Source organism: Seriola lalandi, unplaced genomic scaffold (genome assembly GCF_002814215.2).
Source record: "Seriola lalandi dorsalis isolate HSWRI2012SDOR001 ecotype SW California unplaced genomic scaffold, Sedor1 jcf7180002054744, whole genome shotgun sequence".
In the NCBI taxonomy this organism is placed as follows: Eukaryota; Metazoa; Chordata; class Actinopteri; order Carangiformes; family Carangidae; genus Seriola; species Seriola lalandi.
The window spans coordinates 74,611-91,846 of record NW_019525297.1 but is presented as its reverse complement, the minus strand read 5'-3'; the positions used below and the strand labels follow the sequence as shown (position 1 = coordinate 91,846).

Sequence of the window (17,236 nt, the reverse complement as noted above, 5' to 3'; positions counted from 1 at the left end):
CACACACACACACAGTTCGGCAGAACATGAGCAGCGTGGAAAGTAGGACACAGCTGGGAAGAACTAAGCAGTGGATGTAGCAAAGATCAATGTTTGGAGGAGACAAGTGATGTCATCAGCACAGTAAAAAGTTATAAAATCAAGAGCAAAACAAAAGAAAATGAATCCTTTAACCTTCAGTCAACAAACACTACCCAGTGCTCAATACCAGCATTAAAGGTTATTGCATACAGCAACATCCTGTGCTATTCACCTCAAATACCACTGATACTATCAAGTAGGAATTGCATTCATATTCCAACTGGAAAACACTCCACGGTTCAGCTTAAATGAGACCTATAATATTCAGTATAAAATGGATTGGCGATGACCATCTGTTGTGACTCAGTTACTGCTATGTAGTAAGAGTAAACAGGTCATTATGTTGTAAGACAAAGTTGTCAGTAGGGCTGCAGAAAACTATTATTTTCAATATTTTAGACAATTATAATTATTCTGACTGACCCTGTAGCTCTTTTCTCAATTAATCTTTTCAACAAAAATGCAGTAAATAGTGAAAAGAAAACATGAAAACATCATGGTGAAGGTGACATCTTCAAATGTCCTGTTCCATCCAAATAACTGTAGAAAACCTGACATCAAAAACATTTTAATTGATTGTTGATTATCAAAATAGTTGCCAGTAAACCTGACATAGTCCCAAAAGTACAGGGAATCTTGAGAAGAACAAGAGAGTTATTACAGATAAAGCATTGTTGATAAAAAAAAAAAAAAAGGTTAGAGTTAGGAGACTCCATCAGGGCCTAATGTCTGATTATGGGTTGGTAACGTACACCTCCTGCTTGGCCATAATTTAATCTGGGTGGAGTCATGACAGGATGTTGGCGTCAATGTCAAAAGGTCTAGCTGACTAAGTTGATAATGAGCAAGCTGATAATTTGGCTTCTCTGTGCGTAAGAGAGGGGAATGGTAATTTTACTGAATAATAGACTTACTGATTAGACTGAGTAAAACAGGGAAAAGTGGGGATAGTAAGTAAACAGGAAAGTACATGAACTGCAGGTAGGCTATGAACAAAGAGAAAGATTAAATGAGTCTTCATATTGAGCTTTTTCTGAGCTTCATTCTATTACTTTCAATTTCTTTTTATAATTTCCTAAAAGCGAAATGCATAGATATAATTGCTTTAAGCCTCACAGTGGCAATTAACATAGACCATGAAGTCTGGACTTCTTGAAACTTCCTCAACCTTAACTTCGTGCCCTCAAGCAGTGTGTGCACTCTGAAAACATTTTTTAGTCCGTTTCAATCCTTTTAAATGTTTTTTTTTTTTTTAAGAACAAAAGATTGTCTTTCCATTTTGTTTATTTCAAATGTATTCATTTCTGGGGATGAAATTATCAGGTGAAGTCAAGTTAGTTAGCTTGTACAGAGCAGTTCTTTCAAGAGCAGGAACCAGGATATAACATGTACAAACCAAGCTTGATAAGGTCATATGTGTGGGTTGAGACAGAAGCAGTCTATTTTGGCCACACTTTGGTGAAAATATAACTATTTGCTTGGGTTTTCTAAAGATTTGTTTTGGGAACATGCCTGGTGGAACACTCGTACACCTGTAATGTAGGGTTCTGATAACATACTATACTATGGGATTATTAGAATGGTTGAAACATTTGGAATGAGCATCTATGATGTAATCAAGTAAACATTTTCACTCTGGGCAACAGAGGCTGAGGTCTAGATCCTGCAGCATGTCAAGACATGAGGAATCAACCACAAACAATCTCCTTCTCCCTCCGTCTTTCTGCCTCCTCTCTGTGTAACCTTTGGATGCAGCCCAAAACAGTGTAGATAGTAAGTTTCCAGACTCACTAAACTGACTAAACTATGCATTTACTTTGTCAAAGTGAATTACAACATATGCTGCTGTTTTACAACATCACACTGATTGTCACACTCATTTATCCAAGTGGAATTATATTGTGTTGCCCATATGTGCATATTGTACCAAAATCAGCACATGGATGTACATGTACAGATCTGGTCTACCTGCAGGTACCCCCCTCTCATACCAATTGAAAGAACATTAGAAACTGGTAGATTATGCACAATGCTGCAGTCCCGTGGTACAGGCAGGAATGCTATTCATGGGGCCTCGGACCTCCATCAACTCAAGTGAATCCTCCACCTTTGGGATCCTCCTGCTTCCTTTTATACTTGAACAAGCTTATTGACATAGGTCTATACTCTATGACCCATATATTGTACTTTTCTCCACTGGTAGATTGATTTTAACTTTATCACAAAGGGGAGGCAGGATTATAACTTCCAAATAAACAACAAGCTACTCTAGACATTTCTGTCCTGCTTGCATCTTTAAACCAATTCTGCATGTCTGAACAACAAGCTTGAAAGCACTTCTATAAATAGGCCTGACAAAGCTTATCAACTTCTAATTTAGACAGTTAAAATGGATTCACAGAACTAGAGCAGCCAGAAATTTCATTAGGATGAAAGATGCTTCTTAGTTTAGACTTTGGAGACTTTAGTAATTAAGGGTTGAAAATGTAGGCTAATAGAATATAGGGAGCACCACTGCACCCTGAGCCCCGGCATTAGCTGAGCAGCAGCAACGCAGCTGGGCTTCTCTGCCGTACCTCCCCCCCATCTCCAATGTCTGACTTCTGTGTTGCCATGGACTCCAAGGCCTTTTTCAAACAATGTTCTGTTCTTTGCTGAACCTAATCATTCGACCACTGTCTTCTTTACAAGACAGACAGAAATCAATCTTTTTATCAGCCTCTCCCTCCCGAAAAAGTCTTACCACACTTATTACTGTCTCCAGGTATCAGACCAAGCACTCATTTTCTTTTATTGCTCAGCAAATGCACAGTCCAGCAATTGGCTAAAACCAAAACACACAGCTGTTGATCAGGCAGAACGACTCCAACAAGTATGAGAGAGCAAAGAACTAACAATTTCCCTGGAAGTTTATATAGAACGAGGCATTTAATGTGTTTTTAATGCCAATTTCTGCCCGTAAATTATTGTTTTGGTCAGTGGGGTTGTGTTGTGGGTCAGACTGTTCAATTTTCTTCCAAAGCTTCAGCACTATGTGTGGTCTTTTCATCCATCTTCAACAACTGCAATGGTCTGCCCTCTCTATGTGTGCTCACACACACAGATGTACACATGCCCACACCCAAACTGAAACCCTTTCCATCTTTCCCTCATTCCCCTCCCCACAACAGAATACCAATGTGGGAAATGAGTCAGCAGCTGCGAGGAAAAGCAAACCAGAGAAATCTCTTGCCAGTGCAAAATGAGGGCTGACCACTGAATTGGGGAGCTCTTCATGTAAGCGGGCCTACAAAAAGACAACAAATCAAAACATGCTGTGAGAGTGAGCTGGGTCAGGGGTGTTGGCCTGGCGCAGATCATAGAGTAATTAGGAAAGACGGCATGGGCCCAGTTTTTAGATCCTGTGTAAACACACCAGGAAAAAGAACAAAATATATATCTAGTACTTTCTGTAAGCATGCCCTCTGAATTATTAACACTTTGTAGAGTCCACACTGAGTGATTGTAACTGAAACAACAATGTTTAGGTTTTCCTGCCTTGAACTTCAAAGTATTTATGTATGACTTACAGCAGAAGGGGGTGGAGTCTGAGAACAGCAGCTTGTCATAATGGAATCAAATTTCCAAAGTAGTGCAAAAACATAAACAGGTTGAACAGGTTTGTTTATAAATGGCCCACAACAGCTACTTCTGTCCTGCAAGGGCAGATGAAAAGTTTAACACACAATTACTCTTAACTTTAAATGAAAACACACAGCATTCACTAATGTGTGTGTCTGTCTGTAATCACATAATGAAACCTTTTAAAGGCAATCACAATCAGCCAAAGACTCATCCCAAGCCAAGCTGTTTAATGAACAGCATTGAGCTGACTGCATTAGTATTCTGCCCCATCTTGTCAGATAGTCACCCACTAGCCCAGGTGGCTGGAGGGAACTCACATCCTACAAGGGGAGGGCCTCTCTGCTGGTTGGATGAGGGTGGAGTCTTGCCAGACACATTCCTCTGGCCAGCAGAAGACACATCTCAGATAGGAAGTGGAAAGCATAACACTATGGGATGGGCTGGCCAGACAGGCCTGAGTCCAAACATGGAGTATGCCCATTTTGCTTTTCACTAATCACATAAAATACAGATTGAAGAGCAGGGGATCCTGCCCTAGTGAAATTAAAATCTCAACTTTCCACCCTATATAAATAATGGCAAACCGTCTGGCTTGGCAAAATGAACTTGAGTGTTTCCCATTAATTACCTGCGGCAGGCTGCCAAAATCTAATTTGTCCCACCACAGTTTCATAATGAACTGAAAATATTTTTGCACTTCTCAATGATTCCAATACAATGATTTATTCATGGCAGCCTGCCACAAAATCAACACAGACAGCCACATATTGATTTTCTGTTTTCTTTACCATTTCAAATGGGTATGATCTTATTTCATTGTAGAGCTGTGCACAGTACATTGAGGTTTTTACCATCCTTGTCTGTCTTTTTACTGGCCCTCTCTGTGTGCCTGTGATTCAGGGTGTGCATGACAGTGTGCATAGAATCTAATCCTGTGGGTGTAGGATCCATGTATTTGATTTGTGTGATAATTCTCCGAGCACTAGGGGATGCGATGTACGGTCGAGTCTGTCCACAGAAATTCTAAGCCACAAGGTAGTAATCACAGGTGTTCCTCATTGTAAAGAAGCAGCAAACAGTTTTTGACTGTTGTCAGGCAACTTTGTGGCTGTTTTTTTTTTTTAACTTTGTGAACAAGTCTGATTGGACATTATGGACCTTGCAGATTGTGGACAACAGAGAATAAACACATCATGATACAAAGCATTGGTGAGGACTGGATATCATTATTCCAAGGGCACGTCTAAACAACCAGAGAGTTTCAGTGAGTAGCCAGTAGCAGTTAAAGTATAGGACTCATACATTATAGTGGGAAACACTGAACTTTCAGGATGTCTGTTAGAACACCACAAGGCACATATGACACACTTATTTGGTTCCACAATAATGTGTAGTAAACTGCCTGTCTGACACCTGGTGAAATGTCTACAGATACTAAACAGAAGTGTTACTGCAGCTATATGGGAAGCCAAACTGACAAAAGGATGTGTATGCTAGTAAACTAGTGACTTGTGTGGACAGTGTAATTATCTACAGTGCAAAGAAATAAATAAATGCTTGAGTCTTTAATTTACAATGACCTGTACACTTCCTCACCACACCCTGTATATTCAAGAAGGGACAACGTGTTCACTTCACCAATAACTGCTGGTGGTACTTCCTGTGACTCTGTGGGGGTGGGGCAAAGCAGCAGGTGCATGTCACAGTTTCAGACATTTTCTTTTCTGTTATGGTTACCTGTTTTGACTCCTGTTCCAAATGTTCTCCAGGGCAACATGACACATAAAATCAAAAAGACAACCTCTGTATCCCAAGATCCCAAACTACCCTGAGTCTTTGTCCCCAAGCAGATAACAAACCTACAGCAGGGACCATTAATCATTCAATAACTCTCTGCTTTTTGCTATACTTCAGGGTGTAAGTAAATTTCAAAAGATGCAAACCTGTAAACTGTAAACTAAAAAATGATTTGAGGTTGAAAAGTTTCTCTGGATCTAATGTAACAGGTTCATTATTTGCAGTAATAGAGGAAACAATCTCACTTCACTATAAAGACCAAAGATATGATTTAAGCAGTGGTGCAATATTTATACTGCTCATAGAGCCAGAGGGTGTAGCAACATATATACTGCCGCAGCAGCAATAGGAATGCAGCATTTCAACGTCCTACTGTGTGACTCTGTGTTAACATACATGCAGAAGAATCTTCTCACAAAACATAAGGTATAAAACAATTGCAGTGCTTTTTCAATTAGACTATACAGTTCTATTTTATTTCTCTTTACTTCTATTTAAAATATTTTCATCACAATGCAACTACCTGTCAAGTACTCAGCAACAGTCAATCATTCAGTATCACCTAGTATCTGGCTTGAGACAAGACCTTCACTTTTCTGAATGATTAAATCAGTGTGCAGTAGTCCTGACTGCCCAAGAAGCCCCCTTCATCTAAGTTTCTCTTTCAACCATGATAAGGGTTATACATGCTGAAACTGGACATCAGCTCTCCTTCATAAGAAGGACCTTTCCTCCGCACAGGACACCTCCTCTGTTGCGAAGACTCAAGTTACGTAGGGAGCTAATCCTGTTGTGGGACAGTAACACAAAGCATTTCCTCTCTCCTAGTTAGCTACGACTCAAGTGCGCTCAGTCACAATGCCAGCTCAGACTAACAGACTGTGAAGAATGATCCAGTGCTAGCGGGAGGTTTCTGTTAGCCAGACCACAGGTAGAAATGTTGGCTGACGGACAATTATGTGACTTAATTGGCTATCACACATACAACGTAAGCTTGGCCCCATGGCTTTAACCATAGTGCATATGTCACTGTTTTGACAAATCTGTGTGTTCTCTCCAGCCTGTCAGTTGCATGCACATGTTAATACAGTTAATATATATTTTATACATAAAAAGCTAACTGGAAACTGGAATGCTTGTACATTTTGGACTTATTACTCATCTTCACCTTATGTTTGTTCCATCTTGCATCTATCCCCAGCTTTTCCCTGGGGATCATTATAAGCATGGAGACAAGAAACAAAAGCTCTGTCTGAATTCTTCTCTTTTTAAATACTTTTGAACATTGTACATACCAACTAATATTTAAAGTATTGAATATTTACTACATAATGTTAGTACATACAATTCACTATTGAATTGAATTTCACATCCCTATTACATTCACTGTTTTAAAAAACATACTCTTAGTGTGTTGTAGGAAATATCTCGGTACAACTAATGCCATTCAACCAAACCCAGTTCAATCACTTTGACAAAAAAACATCAAAACACAAAGTCGATATCATTGGCTAAGGCTCTGAGCCAGCAAAAAGACAGGTTTTGTGAATTACCATAGAAAATTTTGAGGGGATGTATACCGATACAAGCCCACATATCAACAACTACAACTTTGCATCAATCTTTTGCATAAAGTCTCTCTCTCATGGGCGTTATGGAGTCTGTGTGAGCTACTACAGAGAGCAGACACAGTCTAGCATTTTGTTGTGAACTATAAAGCTGTGTATCTCTCTTGTCAGAGCTCCATTTTGGGTGGAGGAAGAGCACTGTTATTTGTGTCCCCTCCACTCCAGGTCAGCTTCTGGTCCCCTCTCCCAGGACCCCCTGCCAGGATGACTGGGATGGGGAGGAGGATCCACACCCTGAGATAACAGCACATTTTAAGGCCTGGATAAACACTGAGCTGTTCACAAGCTGTGTGGAATGCACTGGAGTGATTTGTTTTCCCCTGCTATAGAAAAATGTTGATTAGATATGGTGATAGTAGAATATCCATGGTGGAAGATTTCACCTCCACTTACACCACGCCCATAAAATACCCACTGGCAATGTTTACACCATACGATGTGTGGCAATACCAAAAGAGATTACACCAGCTGGAAAATCAGTTTGGGATACAAAACTGTAATTTCTTCAAACTTAGCCAATTGTTCTAGGAAGGTAAAATGAATTATCATAAGTATTGATGATGACTTTTGTACACAGGCTATATGGAACCATGGATCCCTTGCTGAGATACGTATGTAAAAGCACCATGTTCAAAAGTAAAAAATATTGAAGTGTCAGTTATTTTGTCAGTATCACCCAGCTCTACAAACACAACTGTAGGACTTCTATTCTCAGTGAAGAAATATGACACCACTCAATAACTAACACTAACAACATGAGGAAATCCAGAGAGAAGGAAAAATAAAGAATGTGCCTCTCTGCTTTTCATTAAAGATTTATATCCTTATAAATTAATGGACAATAAAAAATCAGGAATTCCTCCGGTGTTAATGAGATAACTTTGCCATGGTCTGTAAAAGAGATCATATGGATGAATAAAATCCCTGAATTCCTCATATCCATGTTGGACAGTGGTGAAAAGTCCCCCATTGGTGCAACACATGATTCATGAACAGATGGGAACCACTCTGAATGAGTAAAAAATACCAATCCAATGCAGTGACTCAGGGGTAGCCATGTTTTCTTACTTGTACTGTACAGTTTAAAGTTTCACATGTCTCTGTCTCACTCCTGCCCTCGTTCAGCTGTGGCCACACTCTCACATGCTTTAATGCAAAGTCAACAATATTTCCAAAAATATCACAAACAACTTTGCTACCTACATCCCCAAACTTCTCCAATCTCTGTTGATCTCTTGTAAAATTGAGTAGATTAGGTTGTCTACCCACCTCCCTGGTCACTAAGATTAAACAAACCACAGATGAGATTTTCTAAACTGTGTGAGAGCTTGGCTGATGATACAGTGCAGTAGCTGTGACGACAACATGCTCGACAGCCCCCCACTAATTTGTCTGTGTGTCTGCAGGGAAACACCTAGCTCACACATGCTGAGTCAATGACACAGGGAATTGTAATGACGGTGCTGCACCATATGTTTTTAGGCGCTTCAAGTGACATGTGGTTGAGATGTAAACACAACACAAAATACTTACCAGAATTGGATCTGTAGAGAACTTGATTTTCCTCTGTGGGGGAGGCTCCTCCTCATCCGACAGACCGAGGGCTTCATAACAGTCATCGTACTCCCTATACATTTGATTCTCCTCCTCTTCTTCCTCTTCTTCCTCCTCCTCCTCCTCTTCCCTAAGGACCTGGTCTACATCCCTGTCATCCACAAAGGCTGCATTTTCAATACCGTACACCACAGGAGAGGCTCGATCCAGGATGCTCTGGCCCACCTGCTCCTCCAGTTCAGTCTCCTCCTCTACTACCTCATCATCTTCCTCACGATTATCATCACCATCTTGACTCACAACTAAACAGTCTTGTTGTTTCTCCTCTTTCAACTCAGATCCCTCTATGTCGTCGAGGAGTCTACCTTCTCCCACAGTCTCTGCTAACTTTTGTGTCTCTTTTGCGACATCTCTTACTATGACCTGAGGAGCGTTACAGTTCTGTTTTTCTGCTGGAAAGGTTCTTTTCCGGTCTGCTGGTAGGTCGTTGGGGCTTTGCACCTTCTCCTCCTCAAACACATTATCGCCAACATTCTCGTCTTCATTCTCCTCACTCTCTGAAGATTCATTCTGAACAACTACCAATTCTGCCCGTACTGTGCCCACCCCCCTGGAGTCCAGTGATGAGGTTTGGCTGGGTGGCTTGTCCCTGGTAGGACTATGTACCACATTGTCATTACTCTTGGCTTTTTCAGAGTATTTGGCCCTGTTGGTGTTCTGAAAGCTACTAGCTGATGGTAGAGGCTGCTTCATATCCCTTGGGGGCGGACTATGTGGCTTGCCTTCATCCCCACCAACAGATGTCTTGTTAAATCCATCACAGGATGATGAGGAGCGCTTGTAGCCATGGCTAATTGGGGTTGTTTGCTCTGGTGAAAGGGGTTTGTGAGTGGCATCAGTTGTTGGAGAAACAGACTTGTAAGCTGCATTAGTAACTGAGGTTGTTGGTTTGAGCCCAATATTAGACCCAGAGGCTGGTGATTTGTTAATGGCGCATGCTGTCTGGGATGTATTTTTGTTAGTGGTATTAGTTACAGGTGAAGAGTTTGTGGCTTCTTTTACAGGAGAAGTAGGTTTGTGTAAGGTGTCCCTTGTTGGAGAGGTAGGCAGTAAGTGTTCAGTGACACCGTGTGGTTTAGTAGACACCGTCACCCCTTTTGCAGCAGCTGTGTTGTTGTCTTCCGAGTCATTCTCAGCCATGTAATTCTCCAACCTCTTAGACATGGGTCCTGCATTCAGTGACACTCTAGCCGCATGCTTTTTCTCACCATCAGCCTTCTCATCTGTTCTACATTTAACTGTCGATGTGGGAGTTTGCTCTGAATTGATAGTGGTTTCAGAGGATCCTGATACTCTTCTTGTGCTTTTCCCCTCGTCAGAGGAACTTCCGAGGGACAAACGATTCACTACTCTGTTTGGAGACTGTTTTTCGGCTGCTGGCTGGTCTTTGATGCCCCTTTCAAAGAGTTTTCTGGTCACAGAAAACTTCTCTGCCAAAGCCACTTTGTCAATCTCAACATCCTCCCCCTTGGGTGTTTTATCTAAATTGTGTGATTCGGGGCTTGAGGCAGTATTGAAGTTAACTCTGTGTGTGTTGACTGGATACTGCAGCTTTGGTGGGGAAACCTGGGACACATCAGGCTTTAAAGTCACTTTCAGTTCTTGGCTCTCCTGTTGCTGGCCATCCATTTGTAGGAATATGTTCTTTATCTTGTTCACTCGGGTCCCAAAAGGCCTCCCCCTCGAGTCTTCCCGGGTGTCACTGGAGCCATTTGTATACGATTTGGCAGCACCCTCAGATTTTGGCCCATCAAAGGAGCATTTAATGGCGTGGAAGTCAGACTTGTATGCATTTCTGTGAGGCGAAGCGCTCCTCAGGGTCCTCTCGCCTCCTTTACTTTCCGCTTTAATCATTTTTGCTTGATTATGACTTCAGCCTAATTAGACAAGTCGGGTTTGGAGAGACTGTAGCTCTTCGGTGGTGAACTTTTATCCCTCCACTTTACGCATGCGGTGCCATGGTCCGGCGACGCTTCTCTGGAGCACTGTTGTCTCAACTAAACAGTCACAGCGAAATCACCTACACAGTGAAACACAGTAAAATCTGTTAATACAGACCGGACACCATTACCTCACTACCCCCGAAGACAGTCACTTGAAACTGGTTAATAAATGATCTATCAAAATTCAAATGAAAACATCAAGTATCGCTAGATTAACGTTAAGTAAGAAGGCTATCGTTTGTTCGCGTGTGCAGCCGTTTGTATGCATGTCGATGGTTATCTGACTTCTGGTCTTAGCTAAGTCAAAACTGTTTACGCTGAAAGTAACTTTAACTAGCTATGAACCTGTACTGTACTTAGTTGGATCAGTTAAACAATGTTAGTGTTGGTGGTAACGCTGCACCACAGATAAAAAGCCGAGACAAAGTTAAACTCTGAGGGCCAACAGTCCAATACAGCTCGATCGTTAGTTAGTACCTCTGTCTGAATTCATTGTGGCATTTCAAGTACGATCCGTTGAAAATGTTAACACTATTCCCACACACAACACTGCACAAAGGTAAACAACTTTGTAAACAACTCACCTCTTGCTTGCTTCATCATGTTAGGCGCCGAATGATCGCCCACAACGTCCCAGTTTTACAGGATCAAACTCGTCCCTTCTTCTTGCTCACCGCCATCATTCCCCGCTCCAGCAGAGCTCTCCTGCCTCCTCCTTGTACTTCCAGACCTGTCGCGGGCTGCGCGCGCACAAAAGTCTGTCTGTCGGTGCAGCGCGCTCGCGACCGACGACAGCAGAGAGAAAGAGAGAGAGAGAGAGAGAGAGAGAGAGAGAGAGAGAGAGAGAGAGTCGGGAGCGCGCACACATTCCAGGACTGTAACCCACCACTTCAGTTCTCTCCACTCCCTCCTCTTTCTTTCTCCACTGCACAGCGCTGGGGCACCAGGAGCTGCAGGACAAAGGCGTGGGAAAGAGCTTACTGTATATCAGAGCTCACCTAGACCTCTGCACAGGCAAAAGTCCACACCTAGACTACAAAAACAACTCACCAGACTCCATTTACTATACGCATATTTTTTAACCACGGCTGTAAAATGTTTCCAGTTGACAAGGAGAGGGGCCTTTCTTTACAACTTTCCACAAGGCTTTGCAGTGTTTCACAGAGCAATTGCTATTCAGCTATTTCATCATTAAAAGGACACTACACCGATTTTACAAATGAAGTCCAGTTTACTTTTCACAGGAAGTACTCAGCCTATAAATAAATTAAGAAGTTGTGTAATGCTTTGGTTGGTGAAGCTGCTACACTACTTTCAGGGTCTTGGTAGTGTGTATGTTGGCTCACTGTCACATTGTCATGACTTACTGGGACCTGTGCTTTTCCTGCAATGACAAGTCAAAAAAGGCTTATTGCCCAGATGAGGTGAAACGTACAGTATATTTCACAAGTCCAAAAGCAAAGATTTGACTGAATTAAACAAAAAAAGGACCACAAGTTGGGAACCACAGCTTGGGGCCTCATTCAATTCTAAACTCACTGGTGCAATGTTGACTCTACAGTAAGGTCCCATAGTCCCAGGTCTACACCTTATGTGTCTCAGGGGACCCATCATTTATAGAGACACACCTACATGCTGGAAAGGTGAAACCAACAACAAGACAAGCTAAGTTTGTTTGTAGAGCACATATTCACAAAGATATGTCAGCATTTAATATAATAAATTATACACATTAAACAGTGAATGCAGCACAAAACATTGAGCCACAAAGTGCAAGGAAGACACAGATGAGTGCTCACTGCTTGGTTAAAGGTAGTGGGGAACAGACTTTGGACCTTTAAATCCAGTCAGATATCTTCTGGAAGTTTGCTTTAGCTCTGTGGTGCATAGTTACTAAACAAGAAAATTTTTGTTCATAATAGGAATACCTCATTTTTTGTTCATGTTATTCCAAAATATGATAGTGGGCGAGTCTCACTTCGGAAGTCACAGCAGATGTGTCACATGTGTCTTGGCTCATTATTCCTTCACATAGCACACAGTGTGTCACGTTTGTCTACTAAGACTATATATGGCCTGAATAAAAAATAGGTCGTTTTGCAGATATCATATATTCTTCATACATTTGCTCTTGCTGTGCATTGTGTTTTGGGACTTTAAAACAAAAAAATGTAGTTTCTAATATATTATGCTAATATAAGCTTTATTGTGTGATTCTCAGAACAGCAAAAGACAGCAGTATAAAAACTCTCACAATATAATGTGTTCAGTTTTTACTTGACATTCATATTTAAAATGAGGTCCCTTCCCCAGAGAGCAATACTGTGCAATTTAACTCTTCTGTTGCAAAGTTGACATCTTCTACATTTTGTGAACTCTTGTTTGATTCAGAAAAATGAAGAGATGCTGTTTACACTGAGATCGGCCGCAAATATACTGAATGGGAGTGTAGTCAGATTTCCTTGGTGGCTGAGAACCTACATTGCAAAAATATCATCCAATCAAACTGACCTAGGAAACAGAGGCCAGATCAAGTGGGAGAACATATTCTTTGAACTCCACCTGTGTGGACATCCATTGAATGTATGACCATTTTTACAAGATGATTCATTTGCATCACTTTCAAATCCAAGTTTTAAAAACACATTAATTGGGTCATATTGTAAAAGACTATGTAGTTTGACATGCATTTCAATTATATTTTTTACATATTTTAAAAGTGTGTGTTTGATCAGATATTCATACATTTTGATACACTATATGTATGCAACTAAATATGAGGAGCATTACGTAACAAATGCAAAGAGGGTAGTAATTATTGATAAACATGAACCAGACTGTAGCAAGAGGCTTAAGCAGATGGTGATCTATTTATCGGGCATTTTTTGTAAGCATGGCCATTTTTTTCAGTTGCCTAAAGTGTAATCCCATCTACATTTTTAATTGTGCAAAACATGAAATATTGAGCCCGCAACTCCCAAGTTTTTTCTTCTAGACAGCATTACTTTTTCTCTTTGATTATCAGAGTCTCTTAAAAGCATGTTATGAAAATAGTGTTGCATTCTGGGCTACCATAGCTCATCATATCAAAGTTGTAAATTAGTGTTTTAAAACATTCAGAGAGACGTCTCTGGAAAAAGTCCAGTCCTCAGGCATTTCCTCTGGAGTTATCTGACCTCACATTCCATCTGAGATGTTGTTATCTGATATATGAAGTTTTATATGGCCAACCACTCAAATGTACATAGTTTATGGAAGGTCTTGTTTGTTTACCCTGTACATTATAGCTTTCTTTTCATTATTCTGTGTTCATTTGTTTTATGTTATTCCAACATTTGGCCACTATGAGGGTGTGAGCTTTCAGGCTGAGCGTCAAAAGATTTTAACAGTGTCAGTTATGGAGCACACTGTTTTAAACAGCATTTTCTTTGACTGTGGAATTTAAACTTTGCTCTTTTACATAAAACTCATGTCTACCAAAACAAACGTTACATCTCAAAATTATCTGACAAGAAGAAACAAGTATATTTTAATAGATGTTTGACCCTGAACATTCCGTCATTTTATAACTGCATGAGTTCATTAGTTCTACATACCAGCTTTAGCAAATATCTCTCCAAATGCATCTGAAATCATGCTGTGTGTGCACATAAGGGTTGCATATGTCCGGATGTTTACCATTTCTACCTTGCTGGATCATCTCCTAGCAACTGTGGGTCTGAAAAGCCATATATACACAGTAAGTGGGCTTTCTCCCAGGAGTAACATGGCACGCTGCAACCAAGCCAGTGGTCCCTATAGCAACTCTTTAAACAACACTGACTGAACAAGACAAACCAAATGGAAACAGGAGCAGGTGGAGATAGCTGGTCTGCGTAGCCAGTGGAACCTTTGAGACAATGTCTCAAATTCAGTCCAGCCAGGCACAACTACTTGCACAAAACTGCCACAAAACTCTTTCTGGAGTTTTTTTTTTTATTTATTTATTTTTTTATTCTTGCTGAAACATGTGTGATGTTAAAATACTGCCACACTGCTGTCTGTCAGGCTTTTGCTTTTCAGGATGCATATCAATTCTATAGCTTTTTCAAGGGACTGGATTGTTTGCACATTTACTTGCCATAGATAAAAGTATTAATAACCCGATTATGTTGTCATTTTCGAAACGAAGAATACATTCAGATATGTCTGATTTAATAATCTCAGAGAGAACATGAAGGTTCAGTGGTTTGTGACCTGGCAGCTTAAGTGAAGTAATTACACAGGTGTAGTGGTAAAGAACTATAGTGCATGCTGAAATGTTGACATCTTAACACATTGTTATGTGTTGGTCTGCTGTGAGTTGGTGGTATGCAGCGTTACAGGAATGTGTGTTTTGTGCTGTGCATGCCCCGGCCTGAGCTCAGCCTTGCATATCCACTATTTACCTTAGTTAGACAATGTGACAAGGACAAGGGTCATTTATTAAAAATTAAAAGCTTGTAGACGGACCGTCATTTAAGATATTTGGTCAGTGACTCTCAATATTATTTTCAGGTGCAGGTACTCATGCAGACAATAAAATGCATAATTGTCTGTAATACTGTCTGTCAAAAAACAAAACAAGAACTATATGATGCAAAATAACCACACAGTGTTGTGGACATTTTCATTAATTCTAAACATCCCTAAATGTTTCAGACCTTTTGGTCTCAAACTACGCAAGGCCAAGTGTTCTTTCTTTTTCTCTCAGAATAGGTAGTTGAATCACCCTCTGGTCTGATAAGAGAATCTTCTTACCTTGTACAAAGTAAATGCTGCCATCTTGTGGCAGATAGAAGTATAGAATTCTAATATTGGCTCCAAAAATATGATAAACACCTAGATCAGTTAACTTGCACTCACATCGCCCAACATCCCAAAAATGAAATGAAATAAAACAAAAAGTAATTTGAAAAATATGAATCATTTCATCATTCATGTATGCACAATCTAAACCATAGTTTCCCTACATAGTGATATCTATGATGTCTTTAAATACAGGACTCACACTACACAGTGACAAAATGTATTTATAATGTTTGGAAGAAGCAGAAAATGAGCCAATACTTTCAATTATCACCAGATGATATGGTGGTTAAAGTCCAGATGGTAAAATAACTGCTGATTAGGCATAAGTCAAACTTTCTAAAAACTCTTAATAGCAACCAAAAACAAAAGAGAGGAAAACAAAAAACAAAAACAAAACTAAAAAAATGTCAGTTTAAGGTGACAAAAATGAAAAAGTAACGAGAGAAGCACAGGCGGCTCTGAGAAGCTGCACCACTGATATTTCCGTCGCAGTCGCAGTTCTGTTGCCACGGTAGCTGAGAGAGACTGATGACCCTTTTATTATGAGGCCACTTATTATAAAGCATCATTTTCTCAGGGCCATTATGGAAAGGCTCCCACTTTAATAGGAGACTAGCCATCATTCCCCCTACAATGTGCTACAGGAAGCCAGTTATTCAAGCAGCCATTTAATATAGACCTGGATTTATGCAGTTTGTAATATTTGCTTGAGTCCCCATAAACGTACATTCCTGTATATTCCTGATGAGTCTTCATGTAACTAGTCATTGATGACATGGATGTTATTCTATAGCCAGCCCATAAGGTTACCACCATTCACTCTGTCTCTCTTTTCCATCAACAGGATGCTAATATATTGCAAAGAAGTAACACAATGTGCTGACAGGCCACTGTATTCAATGCAAATGTACCCTTGCTCTTATCCTGCTATCCTGCTGCTGTTGCTCCATGGTCACTGTACGCAGTGATGCATTTACTCATTTGGCAGACACTCTTATCTAAAGTGACTTGTGAGTGAGGGACATCACTAAAGCTTCAGTGCAGTAGGAAACCTTGGTGTAAGTACTAAGTACTACATCTAGTAAGTCTACATCTAATCTTAATAAGTGCAAGGTGATCAAGCAAAGGAGTGTACGAAAAATGCATTAGGGTGTTAGAGGTGTTTGATTGTTTTCCTTTGATGATTATTTCACAATATTTTCTCATATGACTTGCTGATTCTCTATTTGTATCCCCTGCTCACTTCTTTCCTGTCTGGTAGTAAAATGTGTCATATTAAGTTAACACAATATTTCTGCAACAATCACATGGATGCTACAAATTCTTTGAGTTTTGGCAAATTCAACCTTGCAATCATGATTTCAAGATCAGTGATGTGTGGGAGTGAGTGGTGACAATAGCAGAGTGAAGACATTAGCTGGTATGAGCTGCTGCAGTATATTTTTAACGTTTGAGATGAACTGTGAAAAATCACTGTTACAAGAGAGACAATTTTAAATCAGGGTGGGACATGCTAACTCACAAGTCACATTTAATTCTCATTACTATAATAGGCCTACATGTAATTCAACCATATTCATAAAACAATAGATTTACACTTATTTGTCCGTTTATTAAGAAAATATAATGCAAATATAGAAACATTAATAAACTAATGATTAAATTCTACCGTCATGAAATTATACTGAAAAGTGTTTCTAATATTTTTCTAGATGTATG

General features: G+C 40.2%; 1 protein-coding gene across 3 annotated transcripts in view; it reads right to left on the bottom strand.

Annotated features, from left to right (window-relative positions):
• Positions 1-11,426, bottom strand: part of ppp1r9ala (protein phosphatase 1 regulatory subunit 9A-like A) — a 25,655-nt gene extending 14,229 nt beyond the window's left edge. For all 3 annotated transcript variants that reach the window (XM_023424571.2, XM_023424572.2, XM_023424573.2), the window contains exons 1-2: positions 11,272-11,426; positions 8,664-10,764 (exon numbers count right to left, since the gene is read on the bottom strand). In XM_023424571.2, coding sequence (XP_023280339.1) covers positions 8,664-10,598 — 1,935 coding nt within the window. In that variant the 5' untranslated portion in view covers positions 10,599-10,764; positions 11,272-11,426. The remainder of the gene's footprint in view (positions 1-8,663; positions 10,765-11,271) is intronic.
• Between the last annotated feature and the right edge of the window lie 5,810 nt (positions 11,427-17,236).